Consider the following 26,270-nt stretch of genomic DNA (forward strand, 5'->3'; position numbering starts at 1 on the left):
CTGCGGGCGGCCGGGAGGGGAGCGGGGCTCTCAGCTGCTCCCGCTCTTTATCTCCCTTCCCTCGGCTTTTTGCATGTCCAGAGGCACTTTCTCGCATTCTCCAGAGATCCCCAATCCCAGCTCCAGTCATGGGCCAGAGCTCCCAGCTGGGGTTATTTTGAGTCATAATCACTTGTGACTATTTTTCCCAGGCCATAGTATACCGGAGTATCCCCTTGTAGGTAATTTATGTCCATATCCCTCGCTCTGTGCCTGGAGGCAGGGCTTTTTTTTTTTTTTTTTTCTTTCCTTCCCTCCCCAGACTGAAGCAGTACAATGTTGATTTTACAGCTCCTAGCTCTTTGCTCTGGTTGTTTCACATTTTTTGCATGCTGTACTGCAGAAGAACCCAGTGATAACATCCCAGGGAGAACTTACCTTGCAGCCCAGGATCTGTATCTCACGACTTGCTGAAAGTTTTTGGTTAAAATGATATTCCTTTGATGATACTATTAAAATGAAAATCAAAAGACATTGTCATTGGAATTGTTGAGTGGTAAATAAAAAAAACAAGAATGTAAAATTGCAATTTTTTGAAGTGTAATTTAAAATCAAACAAGTTCTTTTTCTCCCATGGTAAAAGGGAGGTAGCAGTGAGAGAAACTGAAGATGGAAGGTGCTATTTTTTTCCCCTCTTCTCTCCTTCCCCTACTAAATGTCCTGTTTTCTGAAGACAGCTTGAATAAATAAGTATATTTTTAAGAGGTTTATGGAATTGGTCATTTTTAAGCACTAGGTGGCAGACTTTAAGCACATAAAAGCGTTTGAGCTTGGAAAACACATCAGTGTCAAGAGAGCATACTTAAAGATGCCAGTCTAGCACTGAATGTTTTTCTCTTCTGGTAGTGATAAATCTTTTTTGATAGTTCTGTTTTGTTTTCCTCAAAAATTTTCTTAGAAATTCTGTTATGCCAACATATCTGATAAACTAAATTGTTAACAAATTGCTAACTTTCAGAGCTGTAAAACTGTCTGCAAAGTCGTCCTTTGGTTGTAATTTGAATTATACTGCTTTTTAAAAATAGATACTTATACAGTGGAGGTCGAGCAGCAAAGGACACGCATCATTTCCAGTTACCAATTTTTTGTTTTACCTATTCATGCTTACAAAAAGAGTATATGAGAAAAGTGGAAGGGTCTTGCTTTTGGAAACTTGCTGGTATGTTTATCTGAGTCAGTCTGCATTGACTTTTGAACAGCCCCGGCATGTTGTCTCTTTCTCCTTCCATTCAGATGGCTTTTGGTTAATAATCATATTAGTTTGTTACATGTATCTAGGCTTTTCATGTTACATTGCTCCTTTTATTTAATTTATTCTGAAATACAAGCTCACAGATCAGAACAAAAGAAAAGCATAGTGGTTTATCATCTAAAGAATAAAATCCCATTTAGTGAAGAGAATAAACATTCCTTTTGTGCAGACTTTTTGGTGTAACAAATGTATTTTAAAACCAAATAACCCTACTTTATTTCTGTAATCATTTAACTGTGCAAGCTCACGGTTTGGCCTTTCTTAGAAGAATTCTTGAAATTGTTAAAAAGTTCCATGTAATTGAGACTATATTACGTTTTAGAGGTTAGTGTGTCATTGTACATTATGTTGCCTCTAAAACAAATGTGCACCTGAGCTGTGACCTTGAGTTTGCCTTGCAGAATCTGCTTGGCTTACCTCTGTAGTAGATGTATTCCCTGGGGTGGTTGCTGGTGATTCAAGCAGTGGTACATGGTGCTCAGCCCTGGCAAGGCAACAGCACCACCGTGGGATGAGATCTGTGTGGAAAAGGGAGAGCAGAGCACTGAATGCCCCAATAGGCTGACCAGGAAAGAAGAGCAGAGCTCTTTTGTCTAGGTTTTATAATTGATAAAGTACTAATTTAGAGCAATATTCATTGCTCTAAATTTACCGAAGGAGAAAACACTCACAGTTTACAGTGCGAGTATAATCTCTTAATAATTTTAAGCAGTTCTGACAGCTCAGCAGTTTTGATGCACAGAAACCGTGGCTGCCTCTTCTGAGAGAATGAGAGAATGGTTAGAATGGTACCTGCTAGACACGTTGGAAATATTTGGATTCTGTACTAGCCACGGCACCATCTGCAGTTGTCAACTTTCCGTTTTGGCTGCAGACCTACATTCAGGCATCCCAAGGAATAAAAAATCATCAGAGGCCTTTCCAACAGATAATTTTTGGAAGTAAAGTTCTCTTCATCCTCTTTCAACAGTAACGTATTGTTTACTGAAGTTTATGTACAGAATGTACAAACAGGAAGATCTCCTTCCTGAAAAATAATTCATGAGCGGTGCTGAAACACAGAGGACGTGAAATATAAGATTTGGAATGGCTTAAAAAATTGCCATTGAGAAACATTTCTTAAAACAATCAGAAAACCAAAAATGGAGGAAAGAAAAGAGTAAAAAGAGTAAAGGCAGCGCTGTTGAGAGGCTGTTACCTTACAGTGACCTAGAGAATTGTTTTCACTCTGTGTTGGTGTCAGGTTTGGTCTTGAAACTAAATCCATGAAGAATAGGTCTAAAGCTCAGCAAAACGTTAACAGGAAGTGCCCAAAAGACAACATTTCATGTTTAAAGTTGCGGGGGGGAGGGGGTAGGGAGACTTTAACTGCCAGATTAATATGAAGGCATGTTGTGGTTGTTGACATGGATAAACCCTTAGAAGGAGGAAATAGCTGGAAAATGGAAACATGTGGTGAGATTTTGCCAAGCAGGTATGTTCCTGTGTTCCCATTCCAGCTAACAAAAGTTACCATCAGCAGTGTGATGATATAAATCATTGAAAGGGGATCTTGTAGCTTCTTTCATCACAGCTCATCACCTTAAGGATTATGATGGAGTGAAATCCTACAAAACTTAGAAGTTAATTTGTTACATGCTGTTGTTTGGGCTTTTTTAGTTACCTGCTTTTTTCTCTTTTCCTCTTAGACAAAGAGAGTCTGATCACGGATAGTGGGAAACTTCATGCTCTTGATCTTCTGCTGACACGTCTGAAATCTCAAGGACACAGAGTTCTCATCTACTCTCAGATGACACGGATGATTGACCTACTGGAGGTAGGAGAACTGTAGCCTACCAGAGGCGAATTCTGAAGCTGCAGATTTAGCTATAATATTTAGAGAATATTCTGTACTTTGGATGTAGTAAACCTGATGTAAAATTATTGTAATTAGGGATACCCACTAAATGCATTGACTGAAGTGAGAATATAAGAGTTGCCATACAAAGTCAGACAAAAATTCCAGACGAGGGTCATGCTTCCACCGATGTACAGAAGCAGATGGTTAGGGGAAAGGTGTTTAAGAACGGTGATATTTCCTGATTATTACCTCAGCCTCCAGCAATATGCAACTCAAGGACTTTGTGAGCCAGCTGTGGTTTCTGTATATTCAGTAATCCTAAATTGATTCCTCTTCTACGAAAGTGTTCAGTTTCCTTTTCAATTTTTATACATTTTTGTAATTTCTACTACCTAAATCACATGTCCTGTAAGAGCATTTTAAGGCCAGCAGTTTGTATAAGCTCATTTGTAAGCTGCTTTTTGTTTTGTTATTCCCTGCTATGAGGCAAAGCAGAGAGCTTGGGTGGCTGCCATTCTGTATCTTGGTTCTTTCTCTAGCATTGCTTCCTATGCCTCCTTTTTGTGTGCCAGGCATTGGACATGTTGCAGGTTTGTTGTTGTCCTGCGTTACACCATGGAGCCCATAAGGCCGAGTGTTTAGTGCTGCTGTCTTTTCTGTTAGCATTCCATTTTAAAGGCTTGGGAGCAAATAGTCTTTCCTATAGTATCTCCTAAATGCTCAACTTCATTTGTTGAATTTTATTACCCAAATAAGTCAACTACCATGTTCTGTTTTTACTTCCTCCCCCACCATGTTTCAGATGCCTGAACTAAGCCAGCTGAAAGTCAAGTAAGGACTCGGGTTGTGAGAAAATCTTTGCAAAAGTTGTATAGCAACAGATTTCTTTTTCTGTCCAGAAGTATCAAAATTCATCCCCTTAACCTACTTAAGTATGAAAGACTATAGGATGTCCTGTTTCTTTTAACAGTATTTTGATTGTATCAGTGTAACAGCTACTATATCAGCCTAATCCATGCAGGTCAGAGAGCACAAAATACACGCTTACAAAGTCATAAAACTAGGTTGGTTTGATTTAGCTTTAGCTTAAGAACTGCTTCTTTATTCAGCTGTTACAGAACAGCAGATATAAATACAAAGAGGAAAATGATTTTGTTTCAACAAATTTCATTATTATTATTTCATGCAGCTCTGTATTACAAAGTATTACATGCTTTTTAGGCTAATGTCACATTTATTTTTTTCAGATCTGATTGTTTTCTCCTGTATGTAAGAGTAATTGCCAGTGATTTCGGCAGGGTACACATTGCATTCATCTGATGAGGGGTCAAATTATATTCTACATTCAGTAAAATGTCTCAGTTTTATATGCTGCCAAAATATGCATAATTTTGTTCGTGTTGAAATACACAGAGCTTGATTTGGATAATGAAATAGGGAGGAAAAGACATTTTATACTTTTTGAGAAAACATCTGTGTCTGAGGCCAGAAGAGTAGTTACTTTAATACTGCATTAACCTGATGGAGTCATTCTTCCTTGCTCATTTCTTCCGCTGGTGCTCCACAGCCAGGGTCCATTCCATTATTTTTCCTACATTAATACTTCTGCTGTCTTGCTGGCTCCTCTGACTAATAAAGATCATCAGCTGAATTTTCAAACAAGTCTAGTGTAAGTGTCCCCAGAAGATTAACCATTGACTTTTTAAAACTTTTAGAACAATTACAATGCTTGCTGGTTTTGTCATCTTGTACCTCTTGATGTGGTTATTGTCGGTTCTTCCTTTTGTCTCAACTATGCAATCTGCACACAGTGGCGTGACCTCAATCCTTCCAGATGGTCATGGATTAGGTGGTGCTTTACCTCCCCGTGTTCTGCGTTTTCTTGTTTCTCCACCGTTTGCAGGGAATAGAAAGATAGGCGGTGATCAAGTACATCAAGTGCCCAGATAAAGTTAGGGAGCCAAGTATGTTAATTCTTGAATAGTTTCTTTGCTCTTAGTGTCCTTTTTTTTTTCCTAAAGCTGAAAGCATGTCGTTTCTGAGAGTGATCAAAACACCAAACTACTGTGTAGTATAAATTGTAATATAGTTTCTTTTTCTGAACTGCAAGTGTACTGTTAATATTAAAAATAATAATAATAAGTTACTGAATAACTGTATTTAAACAAAGAAAAAAGGCTTTCACAGGAGCGCTGTTAAAACCCTGTAAGGTTTTCTTTTTGACCATGGGCAGGTGGAGAGGGTTGAAGCCTCAGAGCCTAGAACCTGGTAAGCAGAGAATTGAAGGAAGGTTTGATTAAAGGCCAAGTTACTAAGCTAATTTCATGTAAGGAAAACATGCATTTCAGTTTTGAAAGTATAGAATAGTTTATTCCTTTGTAAATTGTTTCATAGTGGAATTAAGGTCTGGGATGACAAGCACTTGACAGAATGGAAAACGTCTCTATTTGTGATGAAGTTTGGTTAGGAGATGTGCTAATGAAGAGATGGTTAGTAGTCAGATGAGAGAAGAGTGAGTCAAGATGTTAAAAGATTGAATCAAAATAAATGCTGATAGAGACAATAGGAAAGAAAAGGCTCTTGTGATAAAGAGGATCAATCAGATCTCTGAAGAAGGTCACATAGTGCCTAACTGACAACTCTATCCTTGTGTGGAAATGGGATAAAGCAATAGTAAATGAGGGCCTAAGTGCCTGGTTAAGCAGCTCTTCTCTGCTTTAAAATTCTATCTCTCTCTGCTAAAGTCCTGTCAGACATGAGTTATATTCCATAGAGGCAGACCAAGTGGGACTTATGACCTTTTTGATATTGTTATTTTTTTATTCATCTGTATTTTCCTAATTCTTCTGACTTAAACTCAAACTTCTTTTCAGGTAAGCAGTCTTTTCCCCAGGTTCCTTATAGTGTGGCAGCCGTTTTTACCTCTCCTGCATTAGTGAAGCAGAACGAAAGAGGGAGAGGAAGAGTGAAGGAAAACTGGAAAGGATAACAGAGTGTGGCATTGTTAGGAGTTTCTGTAGAGTGCAGATAGCACCTTGTCTTCTCACACCACATCAGTCCTTGATTTGCTGAACATTGCAGCTTGGAGCGAGATGAATTTAATGATTCTTACTTCTAAAGCACCATCTGTTCCCTTTCTGTCTTCCTGTGCAGTCGCAAATTCTCAGAAAGCGATGCATACACCAGTAGGATTTACATCCAGCTAATGTAACAAATAGGAGTTAGATCAGCAAAGGATGTCAGTGATAAGATGTTAAGAAGGTGTCTTCTCAAAGAAACTAGGATATCTAGGTAGCCTAGAGATCCATCTCTGTATTTAAAAAATCATTGATTTGCTGCACAGTTACCAGAAAATACTAGGCACTTCACAGCATTAAAAAATCTGTCATGGAAGAAAGCCTTTGCCTACAGCATTGCTGTTTGGTGCCATTTGATTTGCATCCTAGGCAATGGTTCCAGTTCTGCCTCTTGGCAGGAGCTATGTGTTCATACACCAGTTTCAAAGTGTTCCTGTACTCAGTGAGATTCACAGGCTCTTCACAAGTGAGGGAAAGCCTGGGCAGGTGTTGCTGCAGGCTTTTTAGAGCCACTAGTCAAGTTGTTTAAAATCAGCGGAGAACAAAAACGTGTCTATCTTGTTTTTTGTGTGTCTGTGTTTTTATTTGATTTGGTCAAAGTTTTGGTTATGTAAAGGCAAACTGTTAAAGTTAGTGATTTTTACCTGTTTGTTTACTTGCAGGAAAAAAATATATATGTATCTGAACACAGTCCAATATGTGCATCCCCAGTTCTGAAATGCTGAAAGGAAAATTGTAAATGAATAAAGGCTGAACTGACGTAATTTGTATTCCTTAGCTTGTGTGAAATGCAAAAAGTAATTAAGAAATGATTAAGAGTAGCTTTAACGTCAAACTTCTATTATTACGAAGTTTTGCTTACATACACTTAGAGCTTATTTAGTTATGATAGTTCAAGGTTTTCTTTCCTATCAGTGTGAATTGCATTTCATAGCTTTTTCCTGAAGAATGAAGACAGAGCAATTTCAAGAGCAACTGTATTTTTTTTCTCTGTGTTCTTTGTAGGAGTATATGGTTTACAGGAAACATACTTACATGAGATTGGATGGCTCTTCGAAGATTTCTGAGCGAAGGGATATGGTAGCTGATTTTCAGAACAGGTAATGCATTTAATAATGCTAAATCATGTGCACATGCAGATTTGGTCTAAGGTACAATAGAAGTCAATAAAATGCTTGTGCTTAGGTTATATTTTATGATTTCAAATTGACTTTATCTCAAACATTCAAGGTTTGCTGTTGGTGATTTGCTGACCAGTATTTGTGTCTGTTGAATCCAGTAGCATTCAGGAATTTGTAATCTGTGAAACAGAGTATCAGAAGCAAATTTTAGTGAACTCTGAGTTCTGTTTCTTTTCCATCCCAAGTATGCTTATAGACACCTTAGTGGAAAGGGACCAGATGTTTGTGTGCTCTGAGAACTGACATTCTGAAGATGAAATAGAAAACTGGGGCATGATGGAGCTTTTGAAACTGACCTGGATTCCAGTATAACAAGCCATACCATTTCAGCATGTATAATTGGTTAATTTTATCTTGAATGTGGCAAGATTTATTAAAAAACCTTAAACTAATATATTAATGATAAAATGTTTTTATTAAATAGTAAGATATACTGACTAGTTCAATTTAGTAAATCAAAATGGTTTCTTGCAACTTTCACTACCATATCAGAAAAGGAAGTTACTTATTCATTATAAATTCAGATATTTTAGTCTAGCTTTGCTTGCACTGAGATACATGATTTATTATTGAATTTATGGCTATTGAGTTTCCTTTTGATCTTTAGATATGGCTTGAGGGATGTTGCTTTGGTTTAGTAGTTGAGTCAAAGACTGTATGATCCATTAGCCAGTTTACCCTTCTCGATTGGTGATGTGATCTTTAAAAAACATGGTCACTTTGCTTTCAAAGAAGTAAGGATGATGCATTATTGCTTACTGCAGGGTGAGGGCACTCATTTTAGAACAGAGAACAGTTCCAAGGTATCGTGGTTGGAGACTGGAGGGGAAACAATATCTCGTCTTTCAGGCCACTAGTTCATGCAGTGCTTGAAGAGCTGAGTGACTGTGTGCAATGAAGAGGCTGTTCCTCCTCTGAGTGATAGAACTGGCAACAGATCATATCCGATACCTGAAGCGAGAGCCCTTTGCAGAATCTTTCTTCCTGTTTCTGTTTCCAGTTGTCAGAAACAGGTTCCTTGGTGCTTATGATGTTCTCCTGAAATCCTGATGCTTCTTCCTGTAAAAGAAGTCAAAAAGATGTTTTTATTCATGAACAGAATTTATTTTTATTAATGAATAGAACAACTAAAGAAAAATAATCATTTCAACAGGAAATCCCTTTGAGAGATAGGTCAGCCAGTCAAAACAAGAATTCCTATTAAAATGTGATTTGAGTTCCTCTTAAACGCAGTTTGCTTATGAGAAATGTTTCCAGGAAAAAAGCATGACTAAGACTAAACTATTGCACAGGATGCCTTAGCAGGGTGCTGAAAATATATAGCCATGCAGTAGTGTCTGTGGCACTATCCTATTTCTTTCCATATGGCACTTCCAGGCGCATTTCAAAACTGGATGTTCAGGTGACTGTCTACATGCATGTTCCACTGTTGTTGCAACACTGAGGAGACTTTCTGGCCAAGGATCACCCTCATGGTGAATGTGCCCTTGCAGACTCCTTTGGCCTCAAGTGTAGAACCTGACAGTTTTGTTTCAGTTCCTCCCAACTGTCCATAACTCAAAATGGATTTTCATATTAGATTTCAGACTACCAGCACATTTGTATTCTAGTTTCAGAACAGAACTTCCAGGCAACAAATCTCAAAGAGCTTGGGTTAGAGGCACTTTCTCTTTTTGCAGTATCTGGTTGTTAGCACTGCCTGCACAGTTCATCATCAAAACAGTCTGCAGTCAGTCACAACAGAATCCTTACATTATTGTCTTGAAAGGATTCATTTTAATCTCTTTTTACATATACAGAAACTGAACCCAAGAGATCAGAATTATTGATTTAAACAGCCGTAGAATGAGGATTGGAGTTAAGAAATTTTCATACGGGAAGCTTATTCATGCCCTGGTCCTTTTCTATTGTACCTGTGTATTTGACAGTTTGTTTTTATTACTGATAAGATTCACCTCCACTCTCCCCAGGAAGCTTGGTTCTGTGCAAGGCACAGAATTTAGAACAAAACTTGCATCCACATCGTTTCAGCATCTATTTTCCTTTCTGTGTCAATTGAGCATTGTTAGGGCAAGTTTTTTTTTCCTAATGTTGATCAATTCTTTGAAACTATAAATTGTTCTTTGTCCAAATGAAATCTTAATTTCCCATAGAGGCAAGATAAGTAAACCCTGGTTTCTTTTGATAGAGAATAAGGAGCTTCTTTAGCAAACTGCATGTTTATGTTTACAGATCAGGGCTGCTGGAATATTAACTACTTTCACTCTTTTCTATGTTTTCTTTCTTTTCTTGTCCATGAAAAGCACAAAACATTCTGAAGTGTTTGAGGGAGAAATAACTATGATCATTTCTTGGGGATAAAAAAGTTAGCTTCCGTGGTTAATTCTTGTTCATCGTGCGCAAAATGAGTGTTTTTTCCTACTTCCTTTTCAGGAATGATATTTTTGTGTTCCTGTTAAGTACAAGAGCTGGTGGCTTGGGCATTAACCTTACAGCTGCAGATACGGTAGGTAAAGCTTAGTAGAGCTCACAAAGCCTTATGCAGCATAGAAATTGGCTTATTAATGTTTACTTTTCAGCTTAAATATTTCCTTGCTTTTCATATCTCATATGCCCCCTTACACCGGTTTTCCCATGGTGCTCATCTCCTGCTTCCAGTCACCACAATTTATTTAACAAAATTGGGCTTTCTGTGTGAAAGTCTTTCAGCTGTGCTTTTTTTTTTTTAAATATACCGTCATATCTTGCTGTCACTTAAAAAAAATGGAAAAGTATTTGTAGCATGATCAAAACTGCAAAGTACTCATGACTGAAATTGTTTCAACAGAGGGAATAAGTAGAAATACATGCATAGTCCTGCAGGTTTCTTGCATAACCAGTCTTAGTTCTCAGTTGTGACTTTCTGAATGCTTCACTTTGCTGCCTTAAGTTTGTTTTAACGTCTGTGCTTTGTGTTTACTGTGCATATTGTTAGAATGACTGGGCAGTATAAATTTAATGTGGTATTTTGGTTGTTTGTAGTAAGAGCATTAGAAGATAGATTTTAATAGGGTTTGAAAGAAAAAGTTATTCTTGAACTGTTCCTCTTTGCATGAAATTAAAATTTGGTGCTGCTTTTTGACGTAAATAACACACTAAAATAGATTAGTGGCATAATTAGTTATAGGTCAGTCACATGATAGTGATTTAATATGGTAACTTCAGAATTTTGTGCCTCCAAAGCAGACTTCTTTTTTAAAAAAAAAAAAAAAAAAAAGATAAGATTCTAATGACATTTTATAGAAATTGAATATAGAGTATTGAGGAGTTTGAATGCATCTGAAATGCAATGAAGAAGTCGTTGGAGTACTGCGCAAGGCTAGGTGAATTCAGCCTACAGTGAAAAGGTAGCTCTCTGGATACTATAGTGGAGTTTTAATTTTTCTCAACTGTTTTCTTTTTTTAGTTCTTAATCAGCATGTTCTTAAGCGTGTGTTTTTGTTTAATCCCTTCTGGTGTTCTTTTCCAGGTAATTTTCTATGACAGTGATTGGAACCCAACAGTAGACCAGCAAGCCATGGACCGGGCCCACAGGCTGGGTCAAACAAAACAGGTCACTGTTTATCGCTTGATATGTAAAGGCACCATTGAGGAGCGCATCTTACAAAGGGCCAAGGAAAAGAGTGAGGTAGGAACAAAGAAATCATCTGGTAGCAGGAAACATGTATCGAAATGAATGAAGAAACAGAAAAAATGGTGCCAGGAGCTTGAAGGGAAGCCAGATGTTACTATATTTGCTAAGTAAAAATAAGAACAACAACAATATCTGTTGCAGCACAGCAGCACTACGGCTGTATTATATGAAGTAGGAAGAAGCTAACTATTAACACCATGCCTTCATGAAAACTTTATGACACACTAAAAGTACGCAGACCTCTTCAAAGCTAGAGCCTTTACCCGTAACAAGACTCAGATGTTGTGTGTGTTCAGGGATTTCTTTTAGCTTTCTTCATACTTAGGCAGTGGTTAGCTTTTCTTTACTTAGCATCTAGTTTGCATTTTAGCAATTGAAGCATCTCCAGTTGAATGTGTTCACATTTTCCCTGCTGAATTTCATCTATTTTGCTCTGGGATACTACAATAGGGTCACCTGCCATTAACCTGAAAACTGCAGAGTATAATCTTTCTGCTGCTAATACAAATAATTTAAACTCATACCAAAGCTTCTGGTCTTGAATTGTATAATCTCTTTTCATACTTTGCGTTCTCTTTATTTTTGTTTGTTGTTGTTGTTAAAGCTATAGAAATTGAGAAAGTTGCTTACTTAGGGGATTTAGATTAAATATGGAGGTTTTCAGACAAAGAGACTGAAAATTTTGTGCCTTTTACATGAACCCCTTGCAAATTATTTATAAAATAGGATTGGTAATATTTACCCTTCAGAAAGTACTGCTTTATCTTTACTTAATGTTCAGCAGTATCTTAATACTGTTGTTTTTATTTTATTACACGTTGCTTTAGAAGCATGCGGCATTGCACAAGGAATGGCAATTTTCTAGCTCATTTGCTGTCTGTTTTAATAGTTATACTGTCAATAAAATCTCCTTAAGTTTTGCTAAGAACTTTAGTATGATCGAGACGTTGAGACTGCTCCAACTTTCACATGCTTGCACTTACACTTTTTTCTGATTTGCTTTTCTTCTAGATCCAGCGAATGGTGATTTCAGGTGGCAATTTCAAACCTGATACCTTGAAACCAAAAGAGGTGGTTAGCCTTCTACTGGATGATGAGGAACTAGAAAAGAAATGTATGTGAAATTCATCTTGCAGCATTCAAACCATCTTCTAGTTAATTAGCTCACTTTTTTTTTTTTTTTTTTTTTTTTTAAATCTCTACAAACACATGTATTGCTGATAACCACTTCTGTTTTCTGGCTCATTTTTGCACTGCCAGCTCTTGTTAGTACAAGCTGGTTTCATATCACTACAGAGCTGAGAGGATAAGTTGTGTTTAAGAGACATAATGATATGATAAAGTTTTTATTGGCACTTGTTCAGGATCATTACATTGTTCCCGAATGGCAAAGCTGTGAAAAGAATTATGTAGGTCGTAACAAACAAGTATTAATAAAGAACACTGTTTTTCATTATACTTTTGAAGTTAGACGTAGACTTCTGTCTTCAAAGAAGATTTCTCAGGAAGACTTTCTAGTAATTTGGATACAAAAAAATATATGTATATTATTTCTCCTTTGAGCCCTTCAGTGAGTTTTAGTAATATGACTGGCTTTTCTTCGCAGCCCTGTTCAAACTAAGGTTCCTCATAGTATTCACAAAGGGCTATAAAACAACATTCCAGTGATGGCAGTTTTGTGCTTTTGTTCTGACAGTGCGTCAGCGTCAAGAAGAGAAGCGACAACAGGAAGAGACAAATCGTGTGAAGGAGCGTAAACGTAAAAGGGAAAAATATGCTGAGAAGGTATTTTGATACAAAGAGGGTGCCTATTTCAGAGATGGAGACTGAAAATCTTCAGGCATATTATTACATGCTGTGGAAACATCTTGTGCAAAAGCAATCTGTTGAATAAGTCCTGCTTCCCTTCACCATTGAGCATCAATTGATGGCAGGGATATTACAAAATATGTATCGCGTTTTTATTTGTCTTTGTAGATTCATCAGTAGTCTACAGACAACAGTTGGGGATTTATGCTTGAAAAACATAATGATCATATGGTCATTTTGTGGCATATGAAATGGATACCCAATTACGATTTTTGGGACTGTCAACAAGGGAATGTAAATGTGGTTATTTGGGTTTTATCTGCGTTTTGTGTTTTGTGGCTCGTGTGGAATGAGGGAAGTTTAGTTTGTTTTAAAAAAGGTCATTAAAACTAGTTCAGGAAAATGAGGGGTTTTTTTAGGAATAGGGAGTTTTATATTAATTAATTGCAATTCAGTATAATGGTCAAGAATTTCAAGTTCACTTAAAACGGTAATGGAAATGAAAGTAATCCTATAAGAATCATTCTACAGCGTTTCTGCCGCTCTTTTTTGGGCAGAGGACTTTGATCTAAAGAAGCAGCCGCTGAGATCTGTACTCTGTCCTTCAGAAGCTGTTTTGGTTAATTCTGGACAGGGTGATCCTGAAGTTGTATTGCATTGGTTGTTGGGATTTCAGTTAGCTTGTTCCCTTTCTTCCTGTTTTATTGTATTTTTCATTCCCTGTATTGTTTTATTTATTTCTTTCAGAAGAAAAAGGAAGATGAATTGGATGGGAAGAGAAAGAAAGAGGGCATGAACCTGGTGATCCCATTTGTTCCCTCAGCTGATAACTCCAACCTGTCTGCTGATGGTGACGACTCCTTCATTAGTGTGGACTCTGCTATGCCCAGCCCTTTCAGTGAGGTAAGACTTGCTGCTGCTTTGAGCTACGCCCCATTTCAATGGTGGACTTATACCCTGTAGGATTCTTCCTTTCTGTGTTTGTTTTTGTTTGTTTGTTTTAAAGCTAATATGTAATTTAAAGTGAATAGAGGTTTCTCTTCTCTCTTGACCCCATTAATCTCCAGCTTCTTAACATATCTTTTGATCGGTTGAAATGAAGAGTACCTGGAGGTCTTTACTGCAGCTCAACCTGTGGACAGGTGTGATGTGATTAGGCAGGATATGAAACTGGGCAGTGTGATGCATAAAAAAAGACAGAACAACTACCAGTTAACTACATCTGAGTGTGTGTTCTTTGAAGGTCGCGTTATGTTTGTACCCTTCATTCCCCTTTCCTAACGTGAGAAGCTAGCAGCTTTGTTCTCTATCTTGTTTAGATATCCATCAGCAGTGAATTACACATGGGCTCTATCCCTCCTGATGAGAGCAGCAGTGATATGCTCGTAATTGTGGATGATCCAGCTTCCTCAGCACCTCAGTCAAGGGCAACAAACTCTCCTGCTTCCATTACTGGTTCAGTTTCCGATACCATCAATGGTCAGTGCTGCTGCTTTGACTTACTACTAACATATTGTTAAACCTTAATTTTTGTATGCCTAGATGATGCACTTCCTGCGTTTTAATCACAGTATTATAGGTGACTGGCAAGATTTGGGAAGAGGTGAAAAAATTAGAAAAGTGTAACTTTCCACTGTAATTTTACTTCAGATTTGATAGCAAAATTCCTGTTTGTAGTCTGTTGTCAATCACACTTACGTTTCTTGCGTTAGTTAGAGTTTTGTCATTTGTTCCTGTGTTATAGAAAGCTCTTCATATTACTTGCATTTTGCCAAATTATAGGCATCCACAGAAATATTCATCTCTGAGCATTTACTTGAATTTACCATAGGACTGGTAGTAAACTCTCTTTTTCTACTGGATGATTGAAGCAGCTGTAATTTTACATAATGGGAAATGTTTTTAACTGCCATAGTTTTAGATACTGAAATAAATAGACCCATAATTTTGATAAATTCATTTACAGATAGCAAATGAAAAGAAAAAGAAGTAGTATCTTCAAGTATGAAAGTACTTCATCCTGAGCTAATTAAAACCCAGAATCCTTCACCTATCTGTGGAGGGGATTGATAATAATAACCATTAGTTATAGCTAATGAGATGTAGCTAGTGAAGGGAGAAGGGTGTTGTGAGCAGTGTATATATTTTGTATGTCTAAACCAGGGAATCAGCGCTTGTTAGCAGCTTAGTGTAAGTGGCAGGCGGTTATGACACTGTGTTCAGCCGTGAGGCATCGTGTCTGCTACTTACAAGTAACTGTTTTGATGTCCTCCTCTTGTGAAGGTGTTTCAGCGCAAGACACACCTCTCTCTGGGAGAGGCCAGTCAAATAGAAACCGGGGTCGTCCCAAAGCTCCAAACAGTGGATCCAAAAGCGCTGGGAAAAGCAGAAGCCGGAAGTCGACAGCAGGAAGCGCAGCCGCGATGGCAGGTGCCAAGGCAGGAGCAGCAGCAGCCTCTGCAGCGGCGTACGCAGCCTACGGGTACAACGTCTCCAAAGGTACGTGGGGACGGGGAGGCAGCAGCCTATGGAGAGCAGAGCCGACCACGTGAATCCGACCGAATTGTTTGTTCACAGCCTGTTAAAAAGTAGATTGAAGTGTTGCATTGCTGGTAGTTTGTGTTGGGTCTCTTCTGAGGTCCAGACAATTGACGGTGTGGCATGGTAACTGTGTGATAGGTTAGTCAGTTTCACAGGCAGAGGAAGTCTCATCTGCCCTGTGAATTATCTCCTACGTTTTTTCTTCTGGTGTCCAGGCAAATGTAGTGATATTTGTCTCAGGAGTATAGCTGTGTTCTTTCTGTATTGCTGTCATGTTGATGATACAACACCAGGTTCCCAAATGTTCTAAGCTGACAGTGACGGAGTTTCAGCTTTATGCCAGCTGAAGGCTGCACATAGTATAAACCCAAGATGAATTGTACATCCCTCTTTGTTAAACTGTCCAAATTTATGAACTGAGAGAATTCATGGTCGTATTAGAAGTAATTGTTAGTATGTGGACACCATTAAAGTTGTTTTTATTTGCTGGTAAAGAGGAACAAGTGGAATAACATGTTCACGTGGTATTTGATTCTCTTTTCCATTGCTAGGCATGTCTGCAAGTAGCCCTCTACAAACAGCAATTATTCGGCCTTCTGGACTTGCTGATTTTGGACCTTCAAGCGCCTCTTCTCCCCTGAGCTCCCCTTTGAGCAAAGGAAACAGTGTTTGTGGGACCCCCAAAAGCTTAAACCTGACCAGCAGCCTCATACCAGAAACTCCGATTCGGAAGCAAAGCAAAGGTGCCCACACCTCAGGCGGTCGGTAGTAATTTTGAACCCCCAAAGCTTGTCTGAACTGTGTTGGCTTTCAGAGTAGACCACCCTGCCAGCTGAAGGCATGAGATGAATGCCTTGTTGCTGCCCAGCGTGTGTGAAAAGAAAATCAAAGCACAATGGGAATGGGTGGCCTATGTGAGCACTTTGATTATGTGTATCCCAAAAATTTGTCTTTGCAGACACTGCAAGAAGGAGGGGTGGTCCGGGGTGGCTGAGAGTGTGTCAGATCCCCTTTTTTGTGTTTGTTTAATTCAATGTCGTCTGACAAAGATTACTGAGAAAGCATCCAGCTACTCTATGCCGTGTGTGCTTGAGGTCACCCCAGTATACTTTCTCTCCTGTAGCCTGAGGTGGAACCCAGCTTTAGTTTTATTCTATGAAATCAACATCTGAACCCCAAGGTTGTCCTGCAGAGTCGGAAGACATTTCCGTACTGGGGACTGGACAGCATACATGTGGGGGAAATCAGGTGCCAAGCTGAGGATGTTGGGTGATCAAAGAATCTCAGATTCTTCTGAGTGGTACTTTGAAGGTCTGAAATTCAAAGGAGGGTGTCTCAGATGGTTTCCAAGGAGTGGATCTCTTCAGCATCGCTTGCCAAGAACAGGTTCAGAGTCTCTTGAGTAATGAGAACACAAGTAGGCTTAGTGAGAAGTACGGTCTCCACTTCATAGAAAGGAAGGAGCTACAAGCCAGTGGTTTACATTTCAAAGTTTGTCTGTCAGCAAGAGTATCCACTCTGTTAAGAATGATTTCTCTCATTTTTTGAGGTGTGCTGAACTCTTACAGGCTTGGAAACAAAATCAGGCTCTACTTTTACAAATGTCAAGAAGAGGGAAGGCTGAAGTGCTGAGGAAGAGTTTGCTGCTGTTCCTCTCACTGTGCCATAACTGAGCGTGGTCCTGCAGCTGGCAGTGCTGCGAGGGGAGCAATGAAAGACAGCATTGAGAAATAGGACTGTGCCATTCCCCTTTCCGGTCACATCGTGGGAAAAATTTAAGTCTCATCCCAACCATCCATTATTGACTGTTCTTCCGGTGTGTTTTCCCTTCATCCTTGTGATTGTCCCACATAGCTTAGAGTCCACGGCAGCGCGCGGGTCCCGAAAGCCGAGTCCCGTCTGCGTGGCAGGAGGCAGCGCTGCCCGTGCCTGTCTGCGTTCTCCTCCTCCGGTCGCTCCTTCCCCATCCTCACTGTGCAGGACCCCTCCGTGGCCCCTTGCTTGGCTGTAAGCGCTGTCTGCATTGCACTGAGATTGAGATGTGGGGCAGTTCTTCTGCCTGGCGCGTTGAATTAAATGGCTCTTCTGCCAGGGCACTTTCCCTCAAGAGAGAGAAGCAAGTTACGAGTTACAGGTCTGGGCTGTGACAACAGAAGATGACTTTTTTATTAATATAATTTTTTTTCCGACCCCGAATCCTTTGCCTGGCGTCCTACAGTGTGGAGCGAGTGCTTCCTGTTGGCTCTGCCTCTAATTTGCACACCTGAAAATAGCAGAACTGAGCTTAGTTAGATTGATTTTTAAACAGATTTGCAGGGGATAATTGAGGGGGGAGATGGTGTTTAATTAACTCGTAAAGACTTCCCCCTTCCCCTCGTATTCACATGTATATATGATATTTAGAGGGAATCAGACAAATGCCAAGCCTTTTTTTCTCTTTGAATGTGCTGTCTATTTTTATAACTGAACTGTACATATGTATAAAGAGAGACACATCTTTCTTTTACTAACTGGAGAAGAAAATCTTAAATAAAAATGGAGTGAGATAATTTTATGTAAATCAGTGTCTTGGTGTTTTTTATGCATATAACTGTACAAATGAAAGGATTAGTGCTGAGAGCACAAGGGTGTGCATCTGGAAATGCATCTGTGGACATATGCTCCTCAAAGCAATGCTCTCGAGTATTTGCCCTCTTTGGAATATCATATTCTGTAATTTTTTTCAGTTGCAACTGTGCAGTTATATATCTGTATTCACTAGCTATTTGTGATCTACTTTGGAGTATATATGCAATAGATCACAAGGAAATATATGCAAGTATAATATGGAAAATTATATATGTGTCTGAAGTACGTCAGTTGAATTCAATAGTTTTTCTTTTGGGGACATCATTCCCCATAGTTTCTTTTTTTTCCTTTTTTTTCTTTTTTCTTTTTGTGTTTTTTTTTTGTAGTATTTGAAAATACTGTCTTCTATGCAGTGTTGATTTTCCAACTGCTACAAAGTTGCATCAGAATTTGGTATAATGCAAAATGGAGAGAAAAAAATGGTTTGTAATCTGAAAAGATTGGGGAAATGTGATATGTACTGTAGCCTGCTACTGTTTTGGAAGATGAAGCGAATTCAATTATATTGTAAAACTTTGAGAATATCACTTTTTATATATATTAAAATAATTTAATCTTCAAAAGAAATACAGAGTGACATGATAAATTGTGATAAAAGTAGTGATACCCTAAATGCTTGTGAAACTAAATTAGACTAGTAAGTTCTGGAAGACCTAATGTAGCAGTGAAATAAAGAAATGAGCTGCTAGAATGTATCCATCTCAATTTCTGTAAATAGTTAAACTGATCCATTTTTCATTTTGTGCATGATAGAAGATCTGTGTTTCCTTGACATTAAACAAGGAATTGGGATTTTTTTTTCTTTTTTTTTAATATGGAAGGTGTTTTATTCTCATGTCTTGGTTTTTAGAATTCACTAGTGCTAGAAAGGCAAACACACTTGTGGGACTGTTAAGGAGGTGGAGGGAAGTTTTGTGATTGGCAATATGGAATTGAGTAAAATGGACTAGTTTGTGGGATCAGCTAGAGAGGTAAATTGATTTTAATTCTTGAAGGGGATATTGGGAATTTTGTGGGTTGCTCATGCCATTTGATTATAGCATCTATATTTTTACTCCACAGTTACTGTAAAACTGTTCAGTACGGACCACTGATTGGTATTACTTTTGAAGCTATTTAAATGTAAAATTTTTCTTAGGTTAACAGGGAAGATTGTTCTAAAAGAGGGTCCATTTCCCATCAGGTCCCATCCCCATCCACACGTCTCTGTTTTCCTACTAGGGCTGTGTAATTCAGAAGAAGCCCCAGAACATTCCTTCTCCCCACTGCACATACCATCAGCAGAAAAATCTTCCTAACTAGGGACAAAATGAAGTCCTAGAGACTACAAAGTGCAGCTGTAATGTGCTGCTCTGTAATGTGTAAAGAAGAAAGGAAGAATAATTGAGATCATTGTCTTTTCTCAAAAACTAGGTGGGGTAGCTGCAGAGAGGAGGAAGCCTAATGATTGACTTTTGAGTGCGGACACTGCATAGAGGCCAGGCCTCTGACAGCAGCAAGACCAGGAGCACCAACATAGTCTGCTCTACATGTAGTGTCTGGCTGTGGTTCATCTGCAGCATCCCAGAAGGTGGCAAAAACAAGCAAGCCACCCAGAAAAATAAAACAAAAAGTCCTGCAAAAGACAAGAAGCCAAGGTATGCATTAAGGGTGTGAGAGGAGAACTTGCTGCTCACCGCAGACAAGTTGTGAAAGACAACATGTAGGATTGACACATTATAAAAACAGAGCACTCTAATCCCAACTCCTTTTCAAAACCACGTCCATCAGATAGCCAGGGAGCTGTATCATGCTGTCTTCAGAAATTTTCCTGGTTAGCTATACAGTCCCTTCCACAGTTTGATTGCATGATATTTTCAGAATTCCTATTTCTGATTTTTTTTTCTTTTTGTAAATAACTGAGGTTCTCATATTCTAAATGTTAAATTAAATAACCCTGCAAAGCATTTTCTGTCTGTATCCTGGATTGAGTCAGTTTTCCTTGTTCAGTCAGCCAGTAGGTCTCCCTGTTGTGCTTTGTACAAGGTTAGGCAAATTGCTGCAGGAGGGTTTCCACTTAGAACTGCTCTAGTTTTAACGCCAGGGTGCGTGTCCTGCCTTGCCCAAAGGGCTCCTGGTGTTGCTCCCCTGCCTTCTCCCTCTCTGTTGCATGCTTTCCTCGCCACAGTGCGTCTGCTGTTGTTGTCCGTGTCTTGTTTGTGAACGCCTTCTGCCTGCCTAGGGCTACGTTTTGTCCATTTGCCTGAAAGATTTCCATTGGCAGCATTTTCCAGTGGAGGCAGCACTTGAAGCACACAGCAGGAAAAGATCTGGTCAGATGGAGTAGGAATGTTACTTTTGTGGGAGCTGAAGAGCAGGCAGCTGAGTTGCAGCTGGGAGGGAGAAGAAGGAAGAGTCCAAATAATCCCATCATTTGGGATTGGGGGCAGGATGTGGATCAACATCATTTGGGAAATGCTGAGCACAGCACTGCCAATCCCCATCTCCCTGGCCTGCTTCTGTTCCTAGATACCCTTACAGGCTCTTCCTCTCACTTCTATGTCTGTCATTTATTTAGTTTACTCTTCACTCTGCAGTGCTCATTTTGCCTACAAAGGAGCTTTATGGGGATGCCTCGTGCTCTGGGAGCGGTGGTTGTGGCCTGCATGCTCTCCTGAAGTCTTTGGGCAGTCGGATTTAAACAACCCTTAGCTCTACGCGAAGACATGCTGCTTGTATGCTGAGTACAGCTCAGACACATGCATAAGAGTAAAGGCAGTCACGTATCTGCTTCTAGGTACAAGTACCCACTGAATTGAGAAGGATTTTTTTTATTTTTTATTTTTTTTTTGCTTTGCAGCGTGAAGCCGGTGGATAGTGGTGAGAGGGAGTAGGTCAGCATTTTGCACAGGGGCATCGTTGTTAGGATCATACAGATGGCTCAGCTCAGATTCAACCAGCGGGTCTGTATTGTAAACAGCAGCTTTTCTTGTAGCACTCAGACTAGCATTTGTTTCTTTGAAAAGCCTGAAACAAACACCTTATGAAATGGAGAAATGTGTGACAAGTTGGGTTTTCTCCAGCTTTACACTTCTTTTATGTCCTGCTTCTTCCATAAGGAAAGTTACCTCAAAACTCATGGATCTTCCAGACATTTTATACCAAACTCAATTTACACACTGCTCTTCTAGTGGCATCTGAGGCCATTAGTTTGCATCCAGGCATGAGGAAGTGTTTCAGTGCTCAGGTATGAAATGACTACTCCTTCCTGCCTAAGCTGATGAGCGTCATGGATAGAATGAGGTATGGGAGGAAAAATTTAAATAACACTTTCATGCCCTCTTGAGTTCCCCTATGGACTGTTCCTTCCTTCCAGAGCACCACTGATGGTGCTAAATCCTCTACTGTAGCACAGGAGCAGCAGTGTGATGCGATCTCCAAAGGGTCCAGGGAGCACCGTCTCCCTTGTCGTCTTTATGACTTTGTAAGCACCTGGTTTTGCCTCCTCCTCCCTAGCCTCATCTAACTCATTTTGAGACCCCTGTGTTGCCGTTAGGACTTCATGTTGTCAGGAGAAGGGCTTTTTAAAGATGTCAGCTTTTAAACAGGACCATCATAACCTTGCAGCTCAAGGTTATGAAAACTGAGTTAAAGTAACGCTAAGAGTATGTACAGCGTGCAGCATTGTTAGCTTGAATAAACCTTCACCTTCCAAAAACGAGAAGCTTTGTTGTTGCTCTGAAATTACCACAATCTACTTGAAAGCTAACTCCTGTTTTGGACTGTCATATAAAATTGATATTAAAATAATTCAAATTTCCTTATTCACAGCCAGAAATATTGACTTTTGTATGTAACAAAATTACATCCTTTAATTCAAGTCACTTTTCTCAGTAGACAAGCTTAAGCTGAAGCCTAAACTGATATCAAAGGAGGCCTAAAAGCCACCTAACCTTATCACAGAGAAGTGAACGGGGTAAGCGTGGTTTGCATTGCTTTGCAGTGGCCTGACTGCTTCCAAGAAGTCACCTTTGGTAGTCCTGAACCTTTCTGTGTTGGTCTTAAATTGCAAAGCACAGATTGGATTTCTGTATTTCACTGAGTGGATAACAGTTGTGGGGTTTTTTTTTCCTGACAGTGGATGGTCAGCAAATTTCAAGCTTGGTTTGCTAAATATTGCTTTGCATTATGATTTTTTTTTAAACACACTAGTTTTTTTGTGTGTGTTTTTGCCCTTATCTTCCAGCCCATCGGTGGAGTGTGTTGCTGACTAGTAAATAAAATGGAAGGCAGCTGGACACCCCGCCGAGCACCACTGTGCTACCTGTGCCAAAGCTCCATGGCTTTCCCTTGCAAGCAGGGGAAATGGAAGAGGTCTCCCCAACATTGATACCAATCTCTGCATTGGTAACAAATGCAAGAAGTAATGTTCACATTTCAAATTTAAAACAGAGCTCATGTCTGTGATGTTGCAGGAATAAACGCAGTTTGGAACTGCCTGCAACAGCAAACCTAAGCTGTTAGCTAAAGAAGCTTGCAGGCTTACAGCTAATTTGAAGGATATGTAAAGACGAGAGAAAAAAAAAAAAGGAACAAAACCAAAACACAACCACTTAAAAATGTTTATTTTTCAAAGTTAATTTTATGCCAGTGAATAAATATTTTCCAAGTTAAGTATGTGAAGTTTTAAGAATGCTGAGAGGAAATTACTAAAATTGCAAAAACATGGATTCAAAGTAGACAATGGCGAACATAAGGGTTTTCATTAAAAATTAGAATAGTTCTTGTATGAATGTATCAAAATGCAGTCCTGATTTCATGAACACACAGTATCTTTTTCCCACAGGGTGTCTCTGAAAGCCTACGATAGATAGATCTGTGAATACTTACAATAGCTAACATGTGGTTCCAAGTGCTCTGAATAATGTCATCCCTTAATGTTTCACCCATGGCTCACTTTTGAACTTGCACTCTTGGTCTTCCACTTCTCCATTTCAAAAAATCAAAATTAGGCTGCTTCAGAAAGGTACTCTGGAGATGGATTAAATTTTGTGAAGTGATAGATTGTTACAGTGATTTGCTAGAGAAAAGTCAATATAGGAAAACCTATATGGGAACCCCCTTGCATTCAGAGCAAGGTAAGTAAATGAATGTGGGAGCACCTATTAAACAAGGGGGAAACAAGGAAAAGAACTTCTGCTCGTTTATTAACGTCCTGCATGAGGTGAAATGAGACAAGAATCCACTGAAAGAAATAGTGGATATGAGATTGAGAGTGATCCCACGGTTATTTATTATCTTCAGTCTAGGACTGATCTGTCCTCGAGTTACCAGATATATTTCCAGGAATAGATGCAATATATATGTGGTTTAGCGATGCAAATGCTTCCAGAATCTACTGTGCTATGCAGAAGCAGGAGAGATGATTTTGTCTGACTCCTGCCCCAACTGAGGTAATGGAGTGTGTGAGCTTGAGTGTGAAAGGGAAGATAAAAAGCCGTAATCATCATAGCTCCAGGGAGCTGGGCATTCCTGCTCTTTTTTCAAAATGATTCTGTGTGTTGGAGGAAGATTAAAGTCTTGAAGAAAAGCTGTTATAAAGAAGACCGAAGAACAAATAAGTGTATAGCCTGAAAACTAGCTAGCTGTTTGAAAGGAACTTTTCTGAAGGAAATGAGCACTTCACTGAGGAAAAAAAAAAAAGCAGCAAAGTGAGAAGTTCCAGCTTGTGATGTGTGTCGGAGTGCCCTGAGGACAAGGCTGTTGACCCAGCTCTGTGTAACAGTATCTGACCCTGCGAGCGCCAGCAGCCCCTCTGCATTTGGTTGCGGTTCCCAGAGGTGGCTCACAGTGCTGGCCTTGGAAAGCACCCGGGCCTGTGGGGCGAGGGGACACTGCAGCGCAACCACCGTGTTTCTCTCAACGCTGGGGCCACCTCACGCGTCCCTGGGAGTGGGACAGCAAGTGCTCCCTCCCTCCCCATCACATGCCGCCTTTTTGCTGACCTGGGGCTTGCAAGTGCTGCTGTATCCTCTAGGCAAGAAGGAAAAGAGGCTGCTTTCATTTTGCTTGTTTTTCCTGAATGTTTTCAAATGCCACATATGCTTTGTGTCGACAGAGTTGAATGGCAGCGAGCTGATGCGGTTGCCCCTGGGGCTGTTTACAATTCCTGTATGAGGGCTGGATGTGAGTCTGCGAAATTATTTCAGTACTGCTTGTGCTGATGGTGCTGCTATGTCCATGACTTTGCTTCGAGGTAGCAAAACAGATTACTGAGGCCATAAGCTAAAGAAGTCCAGCGCCGGTGTCAGCCCAGACCGCCCTTAGCCTCTCCCTTGCCCTGCGAATGAGGATACTTGGGGCAGGGGCGCTGCTGTGCGAGTCTGTGAGGGGAAGGTGCCTGGCCTCAAGCAGGCCGTGCTGTGTGTGTGTGCGTGTGTGTGTGTGTGTGTGTGTGTGTGTGTGCGCGTTCTTATGACTCCCTGGTCCATGGAAACCTGCAGCCAGAAACATGCGCAAGGGCTTCGTGCAGAACGTGTGGTGAGCCTGGTACCTCAGAGGCCGCCTGTGGCCGCCCTCCCTGCGCAACATCTGACCTGCACGGTACAGCCAGCTTCCATGTACTCGCTGCGTGGGCGCAGGTCTGTGTTAGTCATGTTTTTGCAGGGCAAAATTGCTAAGCAGCAAGGTTTTACAGGCTGAACGGAACCTCATCTGTATAAAGTTAATCCTGAGACTTCTCCTTCCGCGAAGCACTTGCCAGTTGTTGGGTGCCACTGAGTGCTGCAGTACCTGTTATCTTCTGGAGCCACCTGAGCTACCATGGCTTGAAAGCTTTGGATAAAAACTTCTCCCTTCCCAATTCTCTTGGTGATATGAGCTTTTAAGACCACTGGCTATCACATGTCACTTAAATTGTAAGAACTGGGCAAAACTGATCCTTGGTGATTTTAATTTAGGATCAAGGGGAATGAGTCTCATGAAAATAGTGATAAGAGGGAGGCAAAAAGCAGCATAAACAGGAGGACAGAAGAGAGAAGTCTTTGTTCCTGTGTCCCCAGAAGGGCTCACCATGGTCTGGGAACAGTTTGGTGTCCCCAGCTAGGAAAACAGCATCTCTCTGTCTTTGAACTTGCCTGACCTTTTACGTTATTTCAGTCTCATTCTCTAGAGTTCAAGGTACTGGCTGCGCTTCAGGAATTCAAAAGCATAAACACTCATCAGTTTGGCTGGCACTACATATGAGATGAGAAGGGAACTGAGAAAGAATAAAACACATCCAAAAGCCAAACAAAAAGTGTACAGGGCTTGTAAATAAAGCATGTAGCTCTTCCACAGTGTTGTCCAGGGTGCCCACTTCCTTCCTGCCTCCCTTTCCTCCCTGCTGCCCCCTGGTCCTAACAACACTATGAAAACACACAGAGTTTTATCTCATGCCTCCAGTACTGTGTAGCTAAGCTAGAGAGGCTTCTGCTTAAGCCAAACAGTTTAGACTTAGGTAGAAAGTTAATAGGAAACCCTGAGATCTGCTGAGTGGTTCCGACTTTTGCAGTGTTGGTAGTTTTTCCATAACCTGGCTGCAAGTCTATTTTTTTTTTTAATCCCTTCCTGTGGCCAGGGAACCGTGCAGTGCTGAGCCAGGCTGTGTGTTAGTGGTGCATCACTGCCCGCTCACATGCGGGGACTGCGCTGTCTTACACTCTCTGTAGATTACTGCACAAAAAAACCTCTGGATTTGGTGCTACTAAAGTCTACGGCATTTCATGAGCCCTGACAGCATGGAAGTGGGAGCTCTGATGCCAAGAAGGCTCCTGTCAAAACTCTGCTTGTTCATTTTCCCCTCTGCCAGTGGGACTATGCTGCAGAACTGAAGGCAATATAAACCAATTTAAAGATCCTCTAAGGAATTTCAGGTCTCAGCTGACTCACGTTACTAGATTTTGGCATCTGCTGGCCATAGGCAGTACTACTGTTTTGGCACTGAAATATATGAAAACTGTTATGTGGAGAAGGTCCAAAGTACATGGGTGACCACATCTCTGTTTTCTCTTGACTGCATCAGGCCATACTGTACAAAACCCATCTCATTTGTCTCGCTGCAGGAACGCATCCATTAGGCCCTTGTTATTTTCCCTTCCTCACTCTTTTGTCCTCTTAGGTAGCAGGAGCAGAATAACAGGCTGTTACAAAACCAGACGTTGTTTCTTGACAGATCAGCTCTGCAGTGTGTGAAGTGCTGTTCAGCCTCCAC

At 40.2% G+C, this 26,270-nt stretch overlaps 1 protein-coding gene across 1 annotated transcript in view; it reads left to right on the forward strand.

The window, feature by feature from the left end:
- The window catches only part of INO80 (INO80 complex ATPase subunit), a 52,775-nt gene extending 34,803 nt beyond the window's left edge, over positions 1–17,972 (forward strand). The window contains exons 26-35 of the mRNA XM_088520499.1: positions 2,980–3,107; positions 7,214–7,308; positions 9,823–9,895; positions 10,898–11,056; positions 12,074–12,176; positions 12,759–12,847; positions 13,619–13,774; positions 14,191–14,350; positions 15,155–15,370; positions 15,964–17,972. Coding sequence (XP_088376625.1) covers positions 2,980–3,107; positions 7,214–7,308; positions 9,823–9,895; positions 10,898–11,056; positions 12,074–12,176; positions 12,759–12,847; positions 13,619–13,774; positions 14,191–14,350; positions 15,155–15,370; positions 15,964–16,181 — 1,397 coding nt within the window. The 3' untranslated portion in view covers positions 16,182–17,972. The remainder of the gene's footprint in view (positions 1–2,979; positions 3,108–7,213; positions 7,309–9,822; positions 9,896–10,897; positions 11,057–12,073; positions 12,177–12,758; positions 12,848–13,618; positions 13,775–14,190; positions 14,351–15,154; positions 15,371–15,963) is intronic.
- Positions 17,973–26,270: the final 8,298 nt, after the last annotated feature.

The sequence above is a fragment of the Tinamus guttatus genome, unplaced genomic scaffold (assembly GCF_059628265.1).
Source record: "Tinamus guttatus ecotype Peru unplaced genomic scaffold, ASM5962826v1 Tinamus_guttatus_pri_ptg000089l, whole genome shotgun sequence".
Lineage (NCBI taxonomy): Eukaryota > Metazoa > Chordata > Aves > Tinamiformes > Tinamidae > Tinamus > Tinamus guttatus.